Source organism: Embiotoca jacksoni, unplaced genomic scaffold, assembly GCF_022577435.1.
Source record: "Embiotoca jacksoni isolate LCO1_2020_lvr unplaced genomic scaffold, fEmbJac1.0.p SCAF_1, whole genome shotgun sequence".
In the NCBI taxonomy this organism is placed as follows: Eukaryota; Metazoa; Chordata; class Actinopteri; family Embiotocidae; genus Embiotoca; species Embiotoca jacksoni.
Window position 1 is genome coordinate 26175591 of NW_027185229.1, and position 23341 is coordinate 26198931.

At 40.8% G+C, this 23341-nt stretch overlaps 2 protein-coding genes across 2 annotated transcripts in view; one reads left to right on the forward strand and one right to left on the reverse strand.

The window, feature by feature from the left end:
- The window catches only part of cenpp (centromere protein P), an 80308-nt gene that overhangs the window by 4474 nt on the left and 52493 nt on the right, over positions 1-23341 (forward strand). Inside the window, exon 6 of the mRNA XM_069150396.1 lies at positions 5167-5263. Within this exon, the coding sequence (XP_069006497.1) occupies positions 5167-5263 (97 nt within the window). The remainder of the gene's footprint in view (positions 1-5166; positions 5264-23341) is intronic.
- ogna (osteoglycin, paralog a) lies at positions 7686-15703 on the reverse strand. The gene is made up of 6 exons (XM_069150311.1): positions 15406-15703; positions 12626-12680; positions 11846-12010; positions 10948-11150; positions 10264-10356; positions 7686-10047 (listed from the first exon to the last, which is right to left on the reverse strand). Exons 1-6 carry the CDS (start codon positions 15559-15561, stop codon positions 9877-9879), a joined length of 843 nt encoding a protein of 280 aa, XP_069006412.1. The 5' UTR covers positions 15562-15703; the 3' UTR covers positions 7686-9876.

The following is a 23341-nucleotide window of genomic DNA, read 5'->3' on the forward strand; positions in this document are numbered from 1 at the left end:
TCGCAAACGATATTTCAACATGGAATCTTTTTCTTCTCCATAAATCAGAATTTCTGGTGGTTCGTGGTCTGGTGAGAATGTGAGATTTTATTTATTTTTTATATTTAACAGGAGTCGTGTATATTTATACAAATAGCTGAATATGTGGCAAAGTGAGCCAAAAGGCTATTTTTGTATTTTTTATTATTATAGTCAGTTTATGACAAATATCACGTTCTTAAAATGCTTTGCCAATCTATCACAAACTAGATCATTTATGTTTTGTTTGTTAACAGAAAGAAGAATTTAGCGAGGTGTAGAAATTATTATAATACCAAACATCTGAGAAACAATGTGGAACCGATTCTGACTGTGAAAGATATTTCACCTTAAGGTCTGTGAGGGTAAAAGGATGCTTTTGCACTCACTATGACCTTCTTGCATTGTTGGAGCCATCGACCCCATGACAAAGACAGGAGCCATCAGATGAAGGGGCAAGTACTCCTTAATGTAATTGTTACCATAGGATGAGCCTGTTGTCAGTGTTCAACGATTCGCCAGATTTCAAGGATGAAGCTGAAGCTTCTCCTTATCTGGAAATGTAGAATATTGGTCTTCAACTGTGGCTGAAAAAAAAAAAAAAAGAGTTCACAGGCGAGACGGCGAGGCGCTGATCTAAACGTGTTATTCTGAGTCTCATCGATCAAGTATGTCAACGCATTTTTTTTTTCTTTGGTCTTCTGAGGCTTCTTCCAGCAGAATAGACGAGTTCCATGATTTCAGATCGCATTTTTGAGACCAACGTTGACTTTTACAAATCCAACAGCCAGGGTTTTTCTGAGGTTTCTGGAGAACTTTGCTGCTGCGATGGTGGGAAGTTATTTGACTAAACCTTTTGCATTTTCATGTAATTTTGGACTATTATAATTGCAATATTTATTTAAGCATGCACTGTTTGCCGTAAAATGTTAATCACCAAACATAGGTAAAACAAAGCTCATAGTGCTGCGCCTTAGTGTTGTAATGTTAGTGTTGAGGGTGGTGCAGTGGTTAGCATTGTCGCCTCACAGCAAAAAGGTTCCGGGTTCGAATCCGGTCCTGGCCCTTTCTGTGCGGAGTTTGCATGTTCTCCCTGTGCTTGCGTGGGTTCTCTCTGGGTTCTCTGGCTTCCTCCCATCATCCAAAAACATGCACCTCAGGTCAGGTTACCTGGCGCCGCGCTAGTGGCAGCCTGTTGCAGCAGCTCCCCCCTGGGAGCCCCCCTGCTGTGGCGAAGAAATTTCCCCTCGGGGATTAATAAAGTGAAATAAAAAAAATAAAATAATGGTAGGGGAACATTGATAGGAATATATGACTGATGTAAAAAAAACCAAAAAAAAAACATTACAATAACAAATAGCATTTTTGGATCCCACAAAATTACTTCTAGAATAATAGTGACCAAGATATGCAGTGAGAATTTTATTCCAAAAATAAACTCTAAATGAGCTCAGAGCTATCTTTGGACTTTTCTGTACTGAAATGTTTTACAGTTATAAGAAACAGTTGTGCTGATTTATCTGACATGATCAAATCAAATATCTACTGTACTTTCATTGTTATTTGTTAAATCGCTTGTTTTATGTTTTCTTTATCACTGTCCCTGTTTTTTTTTTTTGGTACTTTTCCTAAAAATAATACCATTTAAAGATATCGGTGCTGAATGTTTCAGGAGAGAATCACTTTACACTAGAAGATCAATACATTTTCCACTTGGTTGTTACCTCTACCAGTCTTTGGTTGTGTCAGCTTTGATCATTAAAACAATAACCAGTGCTCACAGTACGCAACTTGTATATTTTTCCGGTATTTCAATGCGCAACAAAGCAGCGTGCTCCCGTAAGATCAAAGTGAGGCTCCTTCGGATGTTAGATATGGACGCAATGCGGTGTGTTTACGTCCCAGGTGCATTTTGTGTCCCTTTAACCACAAATGTGTCCGAAAGCGTCTGCTCAGTCAGTGGACCAGCAACACGGAGCGGGAGTCTGATTTGCTCTATATCCGAGGCCAAACCACATCTGGATCGTACGTCCCAGTCTGCAGAAGTCTGGCAAACAACAGATGGAAAAATACAAAGATACTGATTCAACACTGGTGCTTTGTCAGAGTGTGTGTGAGTGGGAGATGGACAGTCAGTTTTACAGCCCAAATCTAACTGACAATCGATCAAATCAATCTGGTCTGTACCGTTTCAGATAAATACTGACTGATAGGAGTTTCGCTGGTTCTATTTGTTCATTAGACACGTGTTGTTCCCACATCTGTCTCCCTGAAGTGGTCTCTTAACTTTGTTAGTATTAAAGTTAACAGCGCTGCTCTGTAGCCACCCATGGTTTTGGCAGTTCTCACAGTCCAATACAGAATCCCTGTAGTTACACATGTAGGCCAATAACAAATAAAAAAATATTCCTGAAGCCTAAAAAGATGCTTCAGGTCACAATTACTTGCTTAATGAGCAAGACATTTGCAAAACCTGCATTATTGCACACAGGATCTACTTTATACGGGAAATGTTTTCACCTTAAACAGGTTCATATTCTGCTTTCTTTACATTAAAAGTCACGTTCAGATACGTTTGTATTTAATGACTGGGAAATATAATTTTTCTTTAATTTAGGGGGACACCAGTGAAGCAACCCCACTTAATTTATTTTTTTTTGTTGCTGTGATACCATATCATTGTATTTCTGCCCTCTACTCCCTCTAATGCTTCTTTCTTTAACTTTTACTGTTACCGTTTTTCATACTTCGATTTGACGAGAGAATGCTAAAACCCATAAAAGTCAGAGAAAGAATTGTCTCTATAGAAAGTTAATCAATTGTATAATTCATTCATTCACAATGTTATAAAGTATTCCCCAAGTTTACGTTGGCTGCCTGTTCATCAGCCCTCAGCAACGGACTTCACATGGACAATTCACAGCACCATATTACAGCTAAGCAGTAACCAAGAAACCGGCAGGTACGAAACCTGACAAGAAGCAGGGTTCACATCAGAGGTCACATGACCACACGCGACAACAGTCCACATTCAGGCACAGCAGTGGCCTAGTTGTAAAGACGCTGACTGTGCAGCAACATCCCCAGTTTTGAATGGTGCAATGAAACTTTCTTGCATTTCTTGCCACCACGTTTCCCGTCATCTACTGTAACTAAATATCAAAAACATGAAATGGGCCAAAAAAACACGTATTTATGAGCCAAAACTAAATCACTCTTTCATATTCTTCAGTTGTCGGGCAACAGAAGCAGAAAATGTAAATCGGAAAGTGTAAAGTTGTGATTTCTGTGGCAAGAACTGCGACACCCACTTGTTTAAAGAACATGATGTCATTAAAGTCCAATAATTTATCCTCTGTTAAGCATGAATGTTGTCAGGAAATTTTATGGGATCGATTATGTTGCCAGAAAGAATGGTGACAAGTACTGATGAGTTGGCGGCAGCTGTGCTGGCTCTTGTAAGTTAATTTGCAGAAATAACAAGCCTTAAATCAACTCATTTCTTTAAGTGAAGTGCTCCTGAAAACGACTTCATCAGCTTCTGTGTTGACTTAAAAAGTCAGGTTTACTGGTTAGATGGAATTACGAGGCAAAGAAAGTTGGGAATCGTGTTCTGGTGGTCATTTTACCTACAAAGAAAATATTGTTGTAATTTGGTCGGTAGTGAAGATCTTTCAGTCCTGTGGGTCTTTGAGAGATTTCAATCAGGGCTGTCTGGTTTGTTTGAAAGTAGGAATAAATGTTTATTTTTACAAAATTACACTCTAGTACTCATTCGTTAGAAAATGTCCTTTTAAGCGACTTTCTTAAAGAGTTCAGAGTTGCGGATTAACTTCTAAAGATTAATTTTTGGTACCAATCAAAATATGTTTGTAGGACAGGGAATAAAAAAAAATTAAAAAAAACTCAAATATTCTAGTCAGAGGTTGTTTGTAAAATTTGATAACTTTCCAGTTTTTGGTGAAAACAAGTTGTTATTGCTTCTAGAAACTCTCAAATCCACCGATCTCGTCAGAATCACTGTATAATGAGGCCTTTACAAGCAGTATGATTGATCTCATTCTACACCGAGGATTTTGATTCCGTGTTGAGAACCAGTACGACCAGATCAGTTCGATATAACACCGAACGAGGCATCAGTCTCTCTCTCTCTGTCTGTTTGGTAGAGCTCCATCAGGGTGCTGCCATGTTTCCATCAGCTCTGTGTGGAATAACAGTCATCTGGAAACTTAACCCGGCTGCCGTCTAGCCCTGGGCCCCCAAGGAAAACTCTGGAAATCCTTTAACAGCATGTCTCGAGGCTCAGACAGACCAAATCAGACCAAAACAAAGATTTAATTTTTCTATAAACAACATACGCTACACAAGGAAACACCTCCTCCACCTTTTTTTTTTTTTTTCTAACCTCCCGTTGACAGTTTTTGGGGGATTCAGGAATTAACGCTGCTTGTTAGAGTATTTAGGGACACAAGGTTATTTATGTTTTTGTATGTGTTGCTTACAAAGATTATTCAAATGGACTTTTCTGCAGTGAAGACTGAAAGTCTTTGGTTATTGTAGTTTCTATCAAAATATGCACAAATAGCATAATTCATTACTAAACACTTTTTTAAAGTTTAAATGTTTTTCTGAAACAAAAAGACAATTCTGAATTTAAAAATTTTCCCTTTTTTTTCCTGTTTCTCTTTGTTTCCAGTTTGTTCAAAGAGCAATTTGAATTTAAGTGCAAATTAATTGGCGAGAAATGTTGTTGATCCGCAGAAGTTTTCTGTAGCACCACCAGAGGGTTGAAATATGAATTTGTCCAATACCTTTAGGTTTTGACCAAATACATCAAGTTCACATGTTCTTTGTTTTTACTGCAAATCAGAGGACAACAGCGAACTAACACACAAACGCCATACGCCTGTTAGCGATGTCACTCTGAGCATGCTAACATGCTAATGAGACTTTTGAGGGAGGCTGAATAAATAAACTCCTTTCGCCTTTGTTTGAACAATGAGAGCGAATGTACGGATAGAAGAGAGAGCGATCGTGACGCTCTGAATCAAACCGAGGATGTTATGGTTGCGTAAGATGAGCTGGAACCGTCTGGCTACTGGGACACTTAAACAAACACCTTTAATGGTGTGTGCGATGTGATTTCAGTGTGGAGGAGAGCCGGGATCTTCTGCTGTTCTTCAGGACTTTAAGGACGTTCTCCAACAGATGTGACGACCGGTGCAGAACCTTCCAGCACTTCCAAGTAAGTGACGACACACCTGCACTAACATGGACTCCAGTCGGGCAAAAAAAACACCTTTTGTGCACCTGCTTACTGTGATGTTTACGTATTTGTCTGCCGCTCACACGTGACACAGAACTATTATTTTGTCACCATGAATATGGGAGACTCTGGTCTGTCCTTTATTTCCTGTCACACCACTGATAACATGAATTCCTAACTCGTATTTTTGTTGTTTTGGCCCAACGTGATTGCGGTAGTTTTTCTTAGTTAGTCCACAAACTTGAAGCAACGTTTCGGCTCGTTGCTTAATGACATATCTCCATCATTTGTCGTGATAAAAGGCTTCAGTCCATCTTTATTTGCTTTGGTGGGGAGACCAGATGTCAGTCAGTCAATATATTGGGGCAGGAACATGTATGATGGCAGCTTCAGGTTGGATTTCATCTTTTAACCTTTGTTGAGTTCCACCCTCATCTATCAGTGGAGGAGACTGTTTCTCTTGTTCAGTCAGAGCTCAGGGTTTCTGTTTGTGGCCCAGAGTGGACTGGCTTCAGGTTTTACATTGTAAAATGGCAATATAATTCTTACACTCGCGTTCATTTTCGGGGGAAACTTCCTTCAACTTGTTATCACCCACTGTTTTACTCCGAGGACTCAATCCCTGATAATCAGGGTCGTTTTCATGAAACCCAATGTGGGCTCCCAAACTAAAAAAATCCTTAACTGTACTGTTCTTTTGGAGATTTCTGGTGATATGAGTGAAATTTTGGAAACATGTACTTCTTTGGCCTAACTTCAATAAATGAGCTGAACGATATTGTAGCTGAATGGATGTTTGGATGTCTGGAAGTCTAAAAAATGACCAAAAAAACCTGATTTAAAGTGTAGCGCCAGCCTTAGTTTGTGTAAGTGGTCGGCTCCCGTCAAACATGAAGATACAATGACACTTCGTACAGAGGCCGGATGTCATGATGATGAAATGGCAGAAACTTGAAGGTTAATGCGGTAGGCGTGAAATAGAGTGGGCATATCAGGGCGGGACTTCATTGAAGAGGGTAGCAGTAAAATGTCAAGTAGCACATCAAGCTGCAGAAGCAATATGGAACCTATTCTCCTGTTTACTCAGAGAATGTAAAGTCCTGCCAAGTTGGATGGCTGAAGGAGGATTAACCCACATTTTCCATACCGGCACCGTGTGCTCTAAACTCTTATTTTGCTTTACTTGCATTTTCTTCAGTGTTACAATGGAAAAATATAATTCCCATTGTAGCTATCCTGCTGTAAGGTATTCCATGCTTTAATGACCCACAGACAAAACATATCCATATACAGTGGAATAAAGAAACAAACCAAAAAAAAAACTGTTTCTCACAATCCAGGCCAGGATTTTGTTTCCATGTTTGTCTTTCTGGCGGACCACAGCATTAACCAACCAGTCACTGGACGGCAGATGATGTTTTGCTACGTACAGTTACGAACCACAGACATTACTGAGCGTGTGGCCAATCACAGATTAGCATTTTGACATTGGGGACAAATTTATGTAAACATCTGTGCTCACTAATGCACAAACAGCAGTGTGGCTCAAAACGGTTTGTTATTCCAGCACTTTGCAATGACCACCAACATACCAACATTAGCTGGAGTTATACCACATAAATAACAAAATGTACTGATGCATTTATTAGTATTTACAGTTGACATTTTTATATCGACCGATTCCAACATTGGAAGTTGTGCTTTCATTGGAAATTGCAACTAAAGGGATTCAAGTAAACCCAATGATGTCGACCTGTCTTTATGGACCTCTATCAGGATCCTGTCACTGTTCTTCAGGTGGAAAACTTTAGTAATGAGAGGTAATATGAACATTTCAGCCTGTAATTGCTGCGAGCAGTATTCGATCTCTAATCTGCGTGCTTGAGTTGAATGTGGGTGTTGAGGTTTTGACCGTAATAATAGATTTGCCCAGGTGTGTTTTGGCTGTGACAATAACACTTAAATTAAATGTATAGGTCTGTGTTAAAAGGATTAAGTTTAGCTGTGGCAGGTACGTTGGTAGGCTTCATTGCTCCAGTGTACCTCGAGGCTAGCGTGCATCTCTTTTTAAAAAAGGAAACTGGATCTGGACGAGTATCCTTGGGTTGCTCGTGTGCTTCTCATGCTAGAGGAGAATGTTCACAGTGAACGCAACATTAAGGAAGCTAGAAAAAAAAAAATCTGCTGTTGTCCTGAAACGGATATTGCAAAGTAATTCAAAGAATGAAAACACTGACATAAAACAGCCTGACCATGTTATAAATATGTTTTACTACGACTACTCTCATCAGGTGAAATCTCGAACTTAAATCAATCAGTACCTGTACCTGAGGCTAAATATTCCAAACACTCTTTCTCGTAGGTAACACCTGCTCTAACAATGATCCCAAACATGTTTTAATTAAAAAAGTTTAACTTTATTAAAATATCTTTAAACATAGCCATGTCACATACACATCTTCCTGTACACCACTGTCTTATTCACATCAGTAATAATCCCTAAAGTCATTTTTATTACTGGAAGGGAAGAGTTAGGGACAAAAGCAAGACATTTTAAAAGCAGACAAAAGCGAGAGGAGTAACTTTCACATTACTGTAGTTCATAGATACGTACATTGTCCCCCAGTTCACTTTAACTGGAGTCTATAAATTAAAAACAAAATACTTAAGAAAGCCTGTAGCTGGACCAGTCCACATGACCGTTGTTCTTATGGAGAGGCTTTTGATGGAGTAATTTAAAGTGACATTAATCCACGCATGATACTATTCAGCTGAAAAAAAAAAGACTACAGATCAACATGCAGGTATCAAGTATTTTTTTGCGTCACTAAAGTCACTTTTCCCTCCTACTGTCATCAGGAATGTCTCTGTAAAAGTTCCAAAACTGGAGGTTAATATATGTGAAAATGGCCCCAAGTGAGTCATAAGATGAGGCTTTTTTAAATGCCTTATTTCTAATCATCAAACTAATCAGATTGTTTGACTAAATACTTCAAACTGGCGTCTGTTCTGGAGCCTTTGTTGCTAAAGTTATTCAGTCAGTTGGATTTGGTAAGTTGACATTTTGAGTAGAGAAAGACAAAAAGAAGTCGGCCGAGAATCAGCTGATCAGGATGAGGGCCTTAAAGAGACAGGAGCTAAAACGACCTGTTTCAGTCAGAGGCTGAACTGAAGCCTGCACAAAGGGCCATTATAAATATGGAGATTTTTAACTGTATATCATGCAGAAATATAACAGCAGAGCCTCCGAATAAAAATGTAGACCAGGAGACGTAAGCAATATGTTCCCTTTAACTGCAGAAATATCTGGATTTTGAAATAAATCTCTATTTCCAAAACTTATTTTTGTATTAACTTAAAAGCCAACCAAAAAAAAAGCCTCTAACGCCTCTCAACTTTAGTCATGTATTGACTGAGGTGCAATTAAAATGCCTGACTCACGATGAACAAGGTGGAATTTGTGATCTGCCTTTTAAACAGTTCATTAAAATAAAGAGATTTTTCTCCAGTTATTTGTTTAGATCAGCAAAATTGCCAAACAAGTCAAAAGTTTTGCAGTAATATCTTGAATTTAAATACATTTCTTTACTACTTAATGTTACGTATAGCAACAACATGCTTCTGTTTCAGAATTCATTGAGAAAACCTCCTGTTGTTGTGCTTTAAACTCATAAGTACAGTTAATTACAAGCAAGCCTGTTGGCTTGTGGCTGCAGGTGTGCGTTTGTGTTGGTCCAAGGTCACAAGCAGTGTTGTGTTTCCTTCAGGTAGTGGAGTGTCAGGTCAAAATGAAAAAAACTAATATTTGGACTGTCAAGCGTAGAGTTGTGGAAACCGCTCCACTCATCCGAGGGGTTCGATTAGTTGTACGAGGAAAGACTGTGACTTCCAGTCCCAGAGTCTGAATACCTCAGTGTGCTTCAAGCAGAATTTGTTGTGGAATTTAAGGCTGCGTCGGACAATTTGGATAAATTTTCCAAAAACAAGCAATCTGACAAACGCCGGCAGTGTGGAGGTGTGGCAGACTGAAAGCGTGTGCTGTTATCCCCATTTGTTTTGACTCAATGCATCAAAACTGCTTCAACTTAAGACAGTTCTTTGTAAATAGATCAGGCATGCGGTCGGCTGCAGCCAAGAGGATGTGACAGCTCCACCTTTCAGTGAGGACATCGCGGGTAAAAACACCGATTTTTAGACATGGTTGGACAAACGAGTTTGCTTGAAGCATATTGAGACCTTCACACGGTTTCTTGTGTGGCTTTGCATCAATTCATGTGAATAATGCTTAACAACTCTTAATATGCAACTTCCTGCAGAAGCTGAAATGCCTAATACTCCCAACCAGTCAGTAAAAGACCCCTCGATGAGTTTAGAAACACCTTCAACTCTACACCTCCAGTCCAGTGAAGGGTTTCATTTCGACCTGACAGTGACACAAGCTGTTTGTAGGTTTGCTGAAGTATAAAACGTTAACACCTGTGGGACCAGCTCCCCAAAATCCAGAAGGTCACGGTATCCCCCAGTGCTTCGTTGTGGGAAAACTGCTTCATCAGCAAAAAAAAAACCGGGGCTGCAGTAAAGTTCCTGCTGCCTCAGCGGTACCGTCCGACAGGCAGTATTTTCATACAGGTGAAGCTGTCGGGGAACTTGGACAGCACCACCGGGTTGCCGTCCAGACGGACCTCACTGAGGCTTGGTCGTAGATAGTAGGTGTCATTTGACCTGCAGAAGGTGTTGACGTTGACCTCAGTGATGTTGTTGTTCTGCAGGAAATAGAAACGATGTTGAGATTGTAGCACGGTTGTAACATTGTACTGTGATTTTGGTTAAAAATCTGATTCTCACTTAGAGCAGAAAAATTGTATAATCAGTTTTTCACTATATCTAGAACACAAAAAAAATTGTACGGCAATCAGAGTGTATCAGTGGCGTCTAAACTGAATTTGTCTGTGTATGTTGTGCCAGGAAAAGATCCAAACCTGTAGATGTAAGATGCGAACGTTCTCCGGGATTTGAGGAACTGCTTCCAGCTGGTTGTTGGCCAAGAACAGGTTGACCAGCTTGGTTAGTTTCTGTGGGGGGGGGGATTTGGACAGTGGAGATTACTATGTTGAGATGAACACTTTATATACAGAGTATACTTTATTATTAACCGCACTCTGGTTCAACCAGATAGACTAAACAATTCAGTTGTGTTTTTCTGTTCATTTTTTTATTTTAATAATAGACATACACCTTATGAAGAAGAAGAAGAAGACACATTTACTGGCCGTGGTGTTTGGCTTTGCAACTAAATCCATGTTATCAATGTCAATAGAAATGCGGTCGGTCGAACATTAGAAGTTAAGCATCTCGAGATAAACAGTCGGGGGAACTAATATTCCACTAATGTGCCGCTAATCCACAGGCGGACAAATTGGTGTGATGAGATGATGTCATTAAAGGAGAGGCAGACAAGCCTCTAATCGTGGATTAGAACTTGAAATTTGACATTTCTGTTTGTCTTCCAGTAGTTTTAACACAAATGAATGGAAACTGTTACAATTGTGAAAAATGATTGCAGTCGTCTCAAACGATTACGATTAGAAATCTATGTAGTAACTGCAACAGGCGCAGTGAGGACTTTTCTGATTGAAAAGTCAGGAGAGGTGTCGATGACGTACCCTGAAAGTGTTGGCCTTGACGCCCTTGGTCTTGAGGAGGTTGTAGTTGACGTTGAAGGATGTGAGTTTGGCAGGAAGCATCGGAAGTTTGACCAGTTTGTTCTCAGCCAGAGACAGTTCCTCCAGCAGGGCGAGCTTGGAGAACGCCCCGTCTTCGATCTCTGAGATCATGTTCCCCGTCAGGTCAATCCTCCTCAGAGTCACTGTTGACAGATGAGGGGTGAAAGGAAACTTTTACGAGAGTTGTAGTCACTTTGAATGTCTTATTTTCCTTTACCTTATTAATGTTGCATTCTACTGCGACATCCATCTTTGTGTCTGATATCTCTTGCCGAGTTAAATCATACAAATTATTATCTTGTCTCATGGCTACTCTGTCGGCATTGGATGACCATTTACAAAGTGGTTCTCTCGTGATTTACGTTCTTTCCTTCCATCAAGTTCAAAGTCGGTGCAGCCGAGGCCGAGATATCCACAACTTTAGTTCTCGAGTTGGGTCAAGCTTTAAAAACATTGTATTCTACACTTCACTGCAGCTCGATAGCACATTTTCATTAGCGCCTACGTGGTGAACACCCAAATCTTTCAGACTTTTCATGTACTGTCTCTTTTGAACTCTGAGGCTGAAATCACCCCTTTTGTTTATTCATTCTCTTCCTATTTAATAGCCAATCACTAGTGAGCAGTAAGTGAGGATTTGCATACTTATTACCACTTCATTATTGTCATTTTGCGACGTCGCTTTTTTATTTCCATTATGGAACCTTTGAGAGTACAATGCATTAGACGACTGCACTCCATGACCAAGCTAAAATGACCCTTTGATGACATCATCGTTGGTGGCACGTCTGGGCTGAGAAATCAACAGGCTCTGATAAGTGACAGTTTTCAGACTTACCGATGTCAGAAAAGTCTTTGGTGCTGATCTTCTTGATCTTGTTGAAGCGGGCGTACAGGTAGGCAGTTTCTTTAGGCAGCTTGGGAACAGAGGTTATGTCTGGACTGACCTCCTCACAATACACGGAGCCCGTCAGACACACACACAGCAGGCAGGTGGGAAGGTCTGCAACACAGTCACCACCACAAAATCAAGCCTTTCTCCACAATAATCTGCTGCGGGTTTGTTTTGCATTTAAGTCAATAGAGAGCTGTTGCTGTTTTTAACAATGCACAAGTACTGACCGTTGATCCAGTTTGATTCAATTCAGACTGAGGCTGTCTTTCTTTTATCCGAAGGTGATCTATTTAGATGTCTTGTTTGGTCAGACCAGCCAATATAAACCCAAAGATTTTCCATTCATCACATAAGACAAAAAGTCTGAAAATCCCTCCATTTGAGATGCCAGAAATCTGTGTTCATTTCCACCGATGTTTAGCAGATGAATGGAAACGATTATGATGATTATGAAAAATGATTGCGGTCAGCTCAAATGATTGTGATCAGGTGATTATGCAATAATTGTGACAGGCCTCCTTCTTCGTTCAAACCAAACAAAACCCTGATCGACTTGTTCTGAGAAAGCTGTAGTTTGTCTTTGACTGACTTTTCCCAAACCTCGAAGCCACAGACGGAGTCGAAGCATCTCAAAACAAATCACAAGGCAGTTTTAAACATCTCCTATCATTTCAGTTTTCTGTGTGACCAGGTGCAGGTGAGTTAAACAGGTCTTTATCTTACCTGAGGCGTCTGGGATTGGGCTGTCATCAGGCTCATCAGCAGCAGGCAGCGCCCTCTGCAGGACAAAACACAGCCTGTTCATATAGCTGCCAGCTCATTGGCAAAACATTGACACCACCAGGGTTTAAGTGAGCTTTAGATATGTGCTGACACAGCATTTTGGATAGAAACCAAATAAAGATGAAACAAAACTTTAAATCTCTGTACTGTGTACTCTGTACACTCAGTTAAGACCATTAAGAGGCCACGATAAAATGAACTGTTCATCAGTAGGACAAGGTAGTCAGGTTTGATACTAAGGTTAAAGTGAATAAAATGCACAATAGTTTTCACCCACCAGCATCTAGACTGTGATGAACTCATTCTTTTCTTTGGTGGACACACTTTGCACACCGTAGTTGTAGCAAAATGAAGTCTTACTGTTGAGAATTCATTGTGAACAGTGACAGCTGAATATGTGATTTTAATCATGAGAGAACAAGAACATAAAGTCTCTTAGAGACCTTGTTGGGTCTAATAAACTTCGGCTGCGTCAACATCCCTACTGTTAATGTCACTGTGGTCTGTATTGGTGGTCGTAACATGGATTGTGATCCAGGAAGTCCAGTTTCAGTCACAGAATAATGAGTTTAAAGGTTTTATTTAAACTTAAACACTGAATAGCCGTTTATAACAGTATAAGGCAGAAGTTTTGACTCTCGCAAGTTGTCTTGGTGCACATTCTTCAGGTGAAAAGCAGCTTTGCTCTGTTCCTTTTTAAAAAAGACATCTACAAGGAATGTGTGCTGGCATTTATTTGATTGGCATTGCATCGGTGGATTATTGGGTTAGATTGGGTTCCACAAAAGTAAAGCAGGTTGACGTTTGCGCGGGTTTGTTTTGGCCAGAGTCACTACATTTCCTCTGTAACTGTGCCAACATCTGACTGAAACGAATCAGGCGGCTGATTTGTGACACAGTTCACTAATTTCAGCTGACGACCGGCCACAGCTTTAACTGCTCCAGTCTGCACGATTCTGGTTATCAGGGAGCGAGTGTTAAAGTTATTGCTTGTGGCTCTGATGTCTGACGCTGTTCTTCCCTGGTCGATACATCTTTTTTCCGAAGTCTCTTTGTACTAACAGTGACCAGGCTCTGTAAAGTGAAACCTAACGTCTGTCCTGTAGAAGCCAATGAGAATCAGGCTGGTGGGAAAGTCGTGTGGCTTGTGAACCTAGGACGTGCCTTACATACTGCGGTTGGGGGTAAAGTTACATGAACTCGTACTGCACCTCCATATCAGAAAACACGACGTTTGTTTGTTTGTGTGACCGTTTAATGAGGATGGGACCAAAGATGGGTAAATTCAATGCAGGGAAACAAACATTCATGTTACTTTTCTGGCTTGATGTGCAGTCAGTGATCTTTTGTAATGTGGATCACACAGCCTCAAATTTTGGGCTTTATGTTGCCGTCCACATTTTAGGGGTCCGCGCTGACCCTCACAGACTTGGGCAGATGATAAAACCACAAGTTAGCCTTTTGCCCCCGACCTCAGGAACTCGTAGACCGTTGGAGGAGATTGAAAAACGTTCCATCCTTCAACCTGGTCCTGGCAAATTAAAAGCTTTCAACTTTGTTGCCGGGGTAACTTAGATCATCAAGCTCATCAATCTGAGGACTTATCTGAAGAGCTACAATCAAAAGAGACGGGAACTATAAAGCTACTGGTAAACTACCTGCTAATGAAAGTAAGGTCCTACATCACCACGGCTTTAGTGTTTGTTTAGACCGGTTTTCACTTCCATTGACTGGCTGCATCCAATCAAAGTTTCCTCGAAGACACTAACCACAACCCCGAACTAACTGACTATTCCTCAAACCAATCAGGGGAGAAAGCAGAACTTTCCACATTGTGGATTAAAAAGTTAACCTAATAAACCTTGTTTATTGTAGCAGCAGTGGAGGGTAGGAGGCCTGTGTCTGAAGGGCCTGGCACTGATGGGAGTTTGTATGAAAAACAGCTGGTCCCAAACAAAGTTCATTAAAACCGAAGTCATGCTCCACGGCCATATTCTCTCACACTTACTTCTTACCCTCTCGCTCTGTGGGCCGCTTGCGGGTTTCTCCTCTTTGTGCAAGTGTTTCCCGAAGGACAAATCGGATCCGAGTTTTGGTTTCCGTTCTTCCAAATATTTTTTTAAAGGGCTTAGTGTGGTTGGTTGAGGGTTAGTGTGGTTGATTCAGCGTAGAGTTTGTGTGTGTTGGAACTGTGAGCTGAATGAATTATTATCTGTTGGAGGAGGAGGAAGGTTAAATAAAGTGCTGACAGGTTCTGTCGTTTCCAAGTAGGAGAAAGCTGATTAATTGACCCAACCATGAAGTGGACTATTAATTTCTAGTATCATGTGGCTAAATTATTTAAAAAAAAAAAAAAATTGTTTTAACCCAATAAAAAAAGTCTGGTGTGATATAAATCTTGGCAATATACCTCTGTGCTCATATTTACTGTAACAAAAGCAGCTTTTAATTTAATTCCATACACAGGATTGCAATTTTTTATTTTATTTTTTATTTTGCATTTATAAATACGTCTTTGGTAGGTAAAAACAAATTCCCCAAATCATGCTGCAAAATAGAGCTATGGATTCAAAATGTTTACTTGTTGACATTGGACTACTTTTACGAGTAATATGAACAAATTTGTAAATTTTAGTGACGAATAATACTTAAAATGAAATATTATCAGTGAAGAAAACATTTTTTTTTTCCTTCTTCGACGTAAATAGTAAAGTTCTCACCCTCGCCCTCCTCGATTTCAAATGGTCACTGAAGTATCCGTTCAGCTGGCTGCCAGATAGAGATCCCGGTATCAGCTGTGAGTCCTGGTCAACCCTCCTGGCTGAGGCTGCCGCCAGCCACGGCACCAGCACGCAGGTGAATAAGAGCGCCTTCATGCTGTCCAGAGCAGTGTGATGTCGACACACCAGCTCGCCTTTGAAGCCTGAGTTTGGGATAGCAGCTAGTCTCTGCTACAATCCCCTGGCTGGATGTGTCAAATGACTGTATTTAAAGGCTGAACCAGTAGCTTCCAGCACACTCTTAAAGCAGAGTTTATGGAGCACAGCACTTAACCCTTTCCTGACCACCCACCATCCATCTGCTCTGAGAGAGAGAGAGAGAGAGAGAGAGAGAGAGAGAGAGAGAGAGAGAGAGAGAGACACCAACGTGAGGTGCATATGGAAAAAGATGCAGTCAACGAGAGAATAAAGTGTCCATTTTTCTCCTAAATGTCCCTTAAATGTGTACAGAGGGGAGGGGGTGGGAAACATACACGGCAAGAAATTGCAGAGAAGGCAGAAAAATCTACAGTTGACAACCAAAGTGTGAGTGTGTTTTGTCAGGAGGAATGTCTGTGGTCTCTGCCTAGCCTCTCGGTAATGACTTATAATAACCAGCTTATCTTTCATTAGGCTGCATCAGTGTTTTTCTTCTCCTCCTGCTCTGTTTTTCTCTCGGCCACCGGTCAGACAATTCATTTAGCAGCCATTAGACAGACACTGATTATAGGCTATGAATGTACGTGATTACTTGGGATTGACCAGTACTCAAAATGTGCCCTGCTTTCTGGAGGACTCCTCTGAGTCACTGATGTTTCAGGTTACAGTTGTTGTCACTGCTCCCATCTTCTTCAAATTATCAGCCGATGATTCTTGTTAGGAAACAGCAATAGTTTCTCTGTTAATGTGGAGGCGGGACAATTTAATTTATTGCGCATACACAACAATACTGACACAACTGTGTGGGACTGGCCAAGTTTTCTTTGTTTAGCAATGGTTCCCATTAACCAGCATACAAAGCAGGAGATCTCCTTTGTAAAGTTCTTTACTGTGTAAACAGCTCAGATCTGCTGAATGTGTTTCTATTTGTTTTTCAATCTTTATGCATTATGTTGATTTTAAGGGTCATTTTCAGAAGTACTACGTGTAAGAGATTTAAGTCAGGGATGTCCAAATCAAGTTTTTTTGTTTTTTTTAGGCCCGATCTCGAGCTGAACCACTTTTGCAAGTTTAACAGCAGATAATCTGAACACGAAGTCAGGTGCATGGTTCAAACGGGTAGTTTCTTTGGTCGCTTTGGGTGTAACATGAATTAACCAATAATACCCAATTAGTGATATCTCCCATCCCCTTTAGGAGCCAGGTGCACCTTGGGAGATTTTCTTCTCTGCAGGGGAAATGGAGCTGCTCATGTGCACATTAAGCAGACTGATGTCCACAATAATAATCGTTCACATTTGTAACCCGTTTCATTTTCATCCTTTGCGTGTTGTGTGTGTGCAACAAGCAGAGTGTATGTGCGTTGTGCACACGCATACAATAAGTGGGCGCATATTACTATCTTAAAAATGTACTCTTAAAGTAACGGTTAAACACATCGCCGATGACTGAAGCACAGTTTTTTGTCGGTCAATCGTGGACTCGCTTTCCACCGCTTCTAGATTTATATGCGGCAACAGTGCACCTTATTGTAAGGCTAAAACACCCATGGGTGCTAAGATGGGTGCAGGTACATTTCTTTTTACATAACGTGGGTGCGGGATTGGGAAAAGGACTGTGTTGATTGGTCAGGTTGCGTTTGGCACTGCTTTGCGATGCGTGTAAAATAGAACCCTAAATTGTTTCACTGACATTACTAGTAGAAGCTTTTAGCATCGTTGGCATGGACGAACAAATGTGTTTCCATGTACACAGAGCTTAGTTTTATAGCTGTGTTCTGGGTGATTGAATTAAACTGTTATGCCAGAGTCTGAATCTGTGTTTATGACTTTAGATGCTCTAAAATCTAAACCAAGTGAGGACTTTTGACTTTCAGACCCTGGACCCCGGACAGTCCCTCCAGCAGCAGCATTTGGTGTTTTTATTGTTTCCTTCCTGATGTTGAGGTGTCTTGAATGAGAATGTTGTTCCAAAGTTCAGATGCTTCTCATCTTTAAACATTTCAAACTGACTCTTGTGGGTAGAATTAAGTTTGTTGTCTTCTTTAAAAGATATATTATTTCTTTCTTTTTTTGTATTGTTGTAGGTTATGTTTATAATCATCTTGTCAGATTTGACAGCCAGACTGACCTTCAATTGTCCTAATGGGAATTAACATGTGGGAAGTACACGGGAACTGACCAGACCATGCACACTGCAGTTGTGCTGAGGTCCACACAGTCTTCGACAATGCCAGATGTAAAATGACATCATCTGCGTTGAGATCCTCATCTGCAGTTTTTTTTAAGCCACATTTAAGGTCTCTGCTCCAGGTCTGCAGTTTTGACGAACACCTGTATGCAAACAGCACGTCATCGTCAATGGCCCAAAGCAAAACATTTAAATGTTCCATGGCGTGGTTGTACAATAAATATCTGCTGAGCAAGGACAATAATTTGCCTGTAAATAGTTGAGCACTTTGTAGAAGGTTCAGCTTTAGAGTCTATTTTGAGGCTGGCTGTATTTTATTTTTTTTAAGTTTCATGTAAACTTGACCCAAATAGCCAACATCACACACGGGCAATAAGGAGAGATCAAACAGATTAAACGATAGATTAGGAGACACAGAGGGTTAAAAATGAAGAGACTGTTGTTGTCTAATGCAGAAATTGCTCAAAGAAAGATGTTGATTAACCTTCAAAAGGAGGCTTCCTTACCAAATCCCTAAACCACCTTCAATGACTCCTTGCCATTGAACAGACCAGTGGTTCCTCTCCAGGTTCTTCCTGAACTTTGAAACTTCTCACCTTGACTGTGAGCGTTAAGGAAACTTTATTTAGGTAAATTATCTCATTCTTTTGGAGCTTCTGACCGCAGGTGATGGAACGTAGTTACTGACGGGTATTAAGAGTTTCACCTTTTTAAGCCTGGCTGCCTCTTGACCAAGACGTCACCGCTGGTGCTGCAACGACGCTCTGGTCGTCCTCCCAATGCTTTTTACCTTCGTCCAAGAACAAGACCACGACCGCGACATTCGATCCACTCGCTGTTCAGCGTGAGGCAGCTGGGATGACATTCAGAACCGAGTTTTTGAAGCCGTGGCTGGAAAACAGTGAATTTGCGCTGTTTAGACTGGAAGCGAGTTGTTGCCCCCCGTGAACTAGTCCAAGTATGTGAAGGTCATATAAATTAACTGCCTATTAAAAAAATAATGATTTGCCAGCCAATAAAACTTCCGACGAAATGTGAAACGTGTTTGTTTCTTTGAGTGGTTAATGATAGCTGAAGGTAAACGGGTTCTCTCTGGAAGATATCGTGAGAACTTTGTGTTTATATATCAGCTGTTCATTTGTACAATCAATGCATCAACATTTTTTTTACGATGCATCAGCCCTCTACAGCTTCTTTAATAAAAAAAATTTAAAGGCAAAGAAGTGCTATATAGGCAATAACAAAGTCATAAATAACAGCTAATATGACAAACACAGGAAATGCTAGAAATGAATCCAAACAGAGTTACTGGAAAATGGCAAAAAAAAAAGTGTGGGAGAACTTTTCCAAAGCAGAAAATCCCAGAGATTCTCAGTAGTAACATTGAAGGGACTCTGTTCACTTGGTCGATTCAACAGCTGTTGAAGTCCAGCTGTTCTTGGGTTGATTTCAGCCTCGGTTGTCAAATCGGGGAGATGTTGGGCTTCTCCAGAGCCCTTCTTAGGAATGTGCTGTTTTTGTTTTTTTTGGTGTGCGTGTTGTCCCAGGACATGGTGGAATTAAGGGGAAAAAGAGTGCGATAAGAGACAGTACTTCTCTATAAACAAGCAGAGCGAAAGAGAAAAGACTGAAGTTGAACAGCAAAACAGTTAAATAGAAAACATGTGACTATTTCAGCCTTCAAGAGGAGAGGAAAAAGAAGGGGGCCCAGATATAAACATCCAAGGAACATGAGCCCGGACTGTTACAGGTGTGTTAGCAATTATGAACACCTTTAAACTTTTATGACTCTGGGAAGAGGGCCAGTAACTGGAGAATGTTTTTACTGTCACTAATTTTCTATACCCGTTTGGCCTGTCGGGGTGTTTCACTGCTATCTCATTCCACAATAAAGTGAGCCAATTGGGAAAGCCACCCACGGCAATGCACTAACCACACATTATCCCTGTCATGTTGGTCTGTTCCTGTCATGCTTAATGTGCTTGTGAGATTGACTGAAGCTTTTTAAAATCTTGTTTTGGTGTACCAGAAGTGGACATATATGGAAAACCCTTCACCTTGTTGCAATTGGCTCAGAAAAGGCAAACAAACGCACCGAACACATTTCCTTCCTCACAACACATCTGCAAAGACTATTTATTAAAAAAAAAAAAAAAAAAAAAAAAAAAAAAATATATATATATATATATATATATATTTTGCATTGTTTACAGTCTGTTAAAAGTTTACCAGCTTGCAGTCGTCTTCTTCTTCTTCTTCTTCTTCATTTCTTTTGTTGCTGAAGTACAAAGTTTCTTTGCAGTTTGCTGCCAGCAACTGGTGCTGTTGTTTTACCTGATGTTAAGAATATGTATCCCGTCGCATCAATACAAACAAAAGGGGGAGCCTCTCATAAAATATTGCTCTGTAGCGCCTCTAGTGTTCAGCAACCCTACAGGGCACCTTTTAACATGTCAGCAAGTTTTAAACAGAGAAACAATCATTGCCACCGTACGCTGTTGGCCAGCCTGGTTGGTTGTTTCGATACTTAGTTAAACTTTATTTATTCAGTCTGATAAAAAAAATGCTTTGGGTGTATAAATTAAAGTACAATTTTCGTGCGCTTTGGAAAATGCCCGGAGAAAGCATCATCAGATGTGGCCAAAGTTATTTAATAGCTAAAAGTTTGTTTGTTGCATATTGACACCTTCAAAGTCGTAATTCCCAACTTTTCCATCCAACCACTACGGTTGTTGCAGAAATCAATACTCGTCGAGCGGGTACTTAATCCGAAATACAACGGCAGATCAACTGCTACGTCTGTTTGCAGTGATACCCGACACTCTCAGCAATAATCAATAAAAGCATTGAGGTGTGTAGTTTTAAACTCACCTTGCTGAGGAGTTGGAGGCGTGCAGCCCGTTGCCCGTAACTCTTCATCGAACAGCTCGCCGCTGCTGCTCCTGCTTGTTCCATTACTCTTTGCATTATTTGAAACTTATCCACTGTCAAAAATGACAGACCGGATTTGTTTACACGTGATTAATGAGCGATTCATTATTCCAGTAGGAAGAAGAGATGGACGGAGCAGATGAAGCAGAATACTGTGCCATAACATCTAAGTACACCAGTGTCAACATATGTCGATGTGTTTCATTTGGACTCTTCTGGTCAACCTGGTTCTATATATACAGCTGTAAATACACGTTTTTCGCAGTCTTTGCTCATAACACCAATTATCCTTGATCCAGATCAGAAGATAAAACATTCCAATAAAAAGTCATTCTGTTGTTGGAGTAGATTTGAGTCATAAAATGCTGTTACTCAGCAAACGTGTAACTTGTTAGTGTTGTTATAATTCTGAAGCTCGGCTGCTCCAAACTCTCCACTTTTTTTCTCTCTTATAAACCCAATAATTTTAACTGTAAATTTCTTGATCTGCCTTATTTCTTACGACAGCTGTGGTGGATGTGACAGTGAGCAGTTGTTTTTTGTTGTTGTTTTTTTACTGGGACAGGTGTAAGTGAGCGGACAAGTATGGGCAGACTGATGCAAGCCTCGACAAAACAACATACGTCAGTGAATGTACTCCACACACAGACGCCCATTTTCAGTGCAGAGTGACTTTGTACACAGCGGACCACCTGGCCGGGCATTAACCGGCCTCAGTCTGCATGGGTCTGGCTGACAACTGACGTGATGTATTAACCCACCGCGGAGAGCGGTGTGTTTTGCTTGTGACATAGCCACCCGCCAGCTCTGGGCAGCCGCCAGCAGCTGCAGATCTGACGGTGAGGTATTTTATTTTAGCTCGCAGACTTGTTATGTAATGAGTGTTGCATGTTTTCAGAGTTAAGTGGTTCACGCAAACCTCCTACCTTCAAGTCCTTATTAGGCTGCTTGTGAACCTAAACGAGGACGAATTAAACTGACCAGCAGAAAATGACCCAACTCTTCTCTCATAGCTTATTTATTTGACGGTGCAGTCAGTTAGTGATATTTATTTGTGGTAACAGTATCAGTGATGCTGGCCTTTGGAAGAGGGTCAGTTGAGGTCAGATTTGATCGATCATGTCATTATAAATAAACTCTTTCCGTTCAATTGTTACGGAAAGATATGCGTTTCTTGAAAAAAAGCATTTAGCACTATGCAGCGGACATGTTTACTTTGTAAAGATTTAAAACTACAAACTTTCCCTGATCTCCAACAACATGCCTAAACCTAACCACATGTGTGGGTCGTGACCTCTAAGTCTCAGATGTCAAACTTGTCTTTTGTTTGACCCGTCTGCTCCGACCACCTGCCGGCTTCCAGGAAATATTTAGCTATTTGACAAAAATGAATTAATGGAGTATTAATGTGTAATTTAAAAAAGGTGGGTTGGGGTTAGAAAGAGACGCAATTTAATTATAATGTGGTTCAACTCATTTTGGATCTCTTTCAGTAACCATTCAGTATTGCTCCATCATATTGTAATACTGAATTACCAGAATACTGTATTAGAAACTGACCTGTGTGTGTGGGTGGTTATTTCATTTTCTGCACGTATTAAGTTTGCTCTTGTTGCCAAAATTACCACATTTGCTATGGAGTGATTTCGCACCAGAAACAGATGTAGTTCTTAGAGCTCCACACTCGGCACAAAGTCGAAGGATAAACTTAAAGCCTTCTCCAAATGTCTGGTGATTATTTAGAAGAGAGAAGAGGCATTGTTGCACGTCCAGGAATGGAAAAGTAGAACGCTAATTATCAGTAAACGTAGTACAAGTAAGCAAACAGAAAAAAAACAAAAACCGAATCACCTTAGTGCTTGGTGGGACCAAGTTTACCTTCAGCCCCGCTGTCTTCGGTGCACTCACACACGGCATCTTGGGAGAATTTGCAGCAGGATTCAGTCCTTCCAGGTCTCGTCTCTTCCTGTAATCCCAGACTGACTCTGATTTTGAGATCAGGCCTCTGGGGGAGGTCACACCATCTGTTGCAGGACTTCTTGTTGCTGAAGATTGTCCCCAATGAATTTTTGGCAGATCGTTCACCTTTCTGGTGGTCACGTGTGACGGAGAGGAATCTGAACATCTGAAGCGCCTACGACCGTCGCGCACTTCTGCGTACTCCCATATGACGTCTAAAAGTGATCTTTGACTGACAGTCGGGACATGGACATAAGCTGTGAGTCTCCACGGTGATGAGTGTTAAGACTCTTTTAAATTTATCAACTCGGTGCTTCACTCCTCTAATATCAAGAGTAAGCCGCACAATATGTTTTCAACGAGGTTTTGTTTGCTTGTATGAAATTACTTCTTAGGTCTGTATTACTGTGGGTATATATATATACACCCCCCCCCCCCCCCCCCCCCCATAAACTCATGGAATTAAATCCCCGGTGCAGAAGAAGAACTCCGTCTTCCTATTTACTGTCGAGGTGAGTCCTTTTCCTTCTGTCGAGTCCTCGGTTCAAATCCTGGCGATCGGCCTTGGAATTCAGTCCCCGAGGACGAGCTGATGGTTAAAACAGAACCGCTGCGGCCTCCAGAAGGAGACCACCACTTCGGTTTTACAAACAGCAGG

Bases quoted from the DNA above. Each gene is read 5' to 3' on its own strand.
- ogna (XM_069150311.1), bottom strand. From the start codon at position 15,561: ATGAAGGCGCTCTTATTCACCTGCGTGCTGGTGCCGTGGCTGGCGGCA. The intron at 11,151-11,845 runs GTAAGTCTGAAA...ATCTGTCAACAG, and splicing joins CAAAGACTTTTCTGACATCG to TGACTCTGAGGAGGATTGAC. The intron at 10,357-10,947 runs GTACGTCATCGA...CCCCCCCCACAG, and splicing joins TCAAGGCCAACACTTTCAGG to AAACTAACCAAGCTGGTCAA.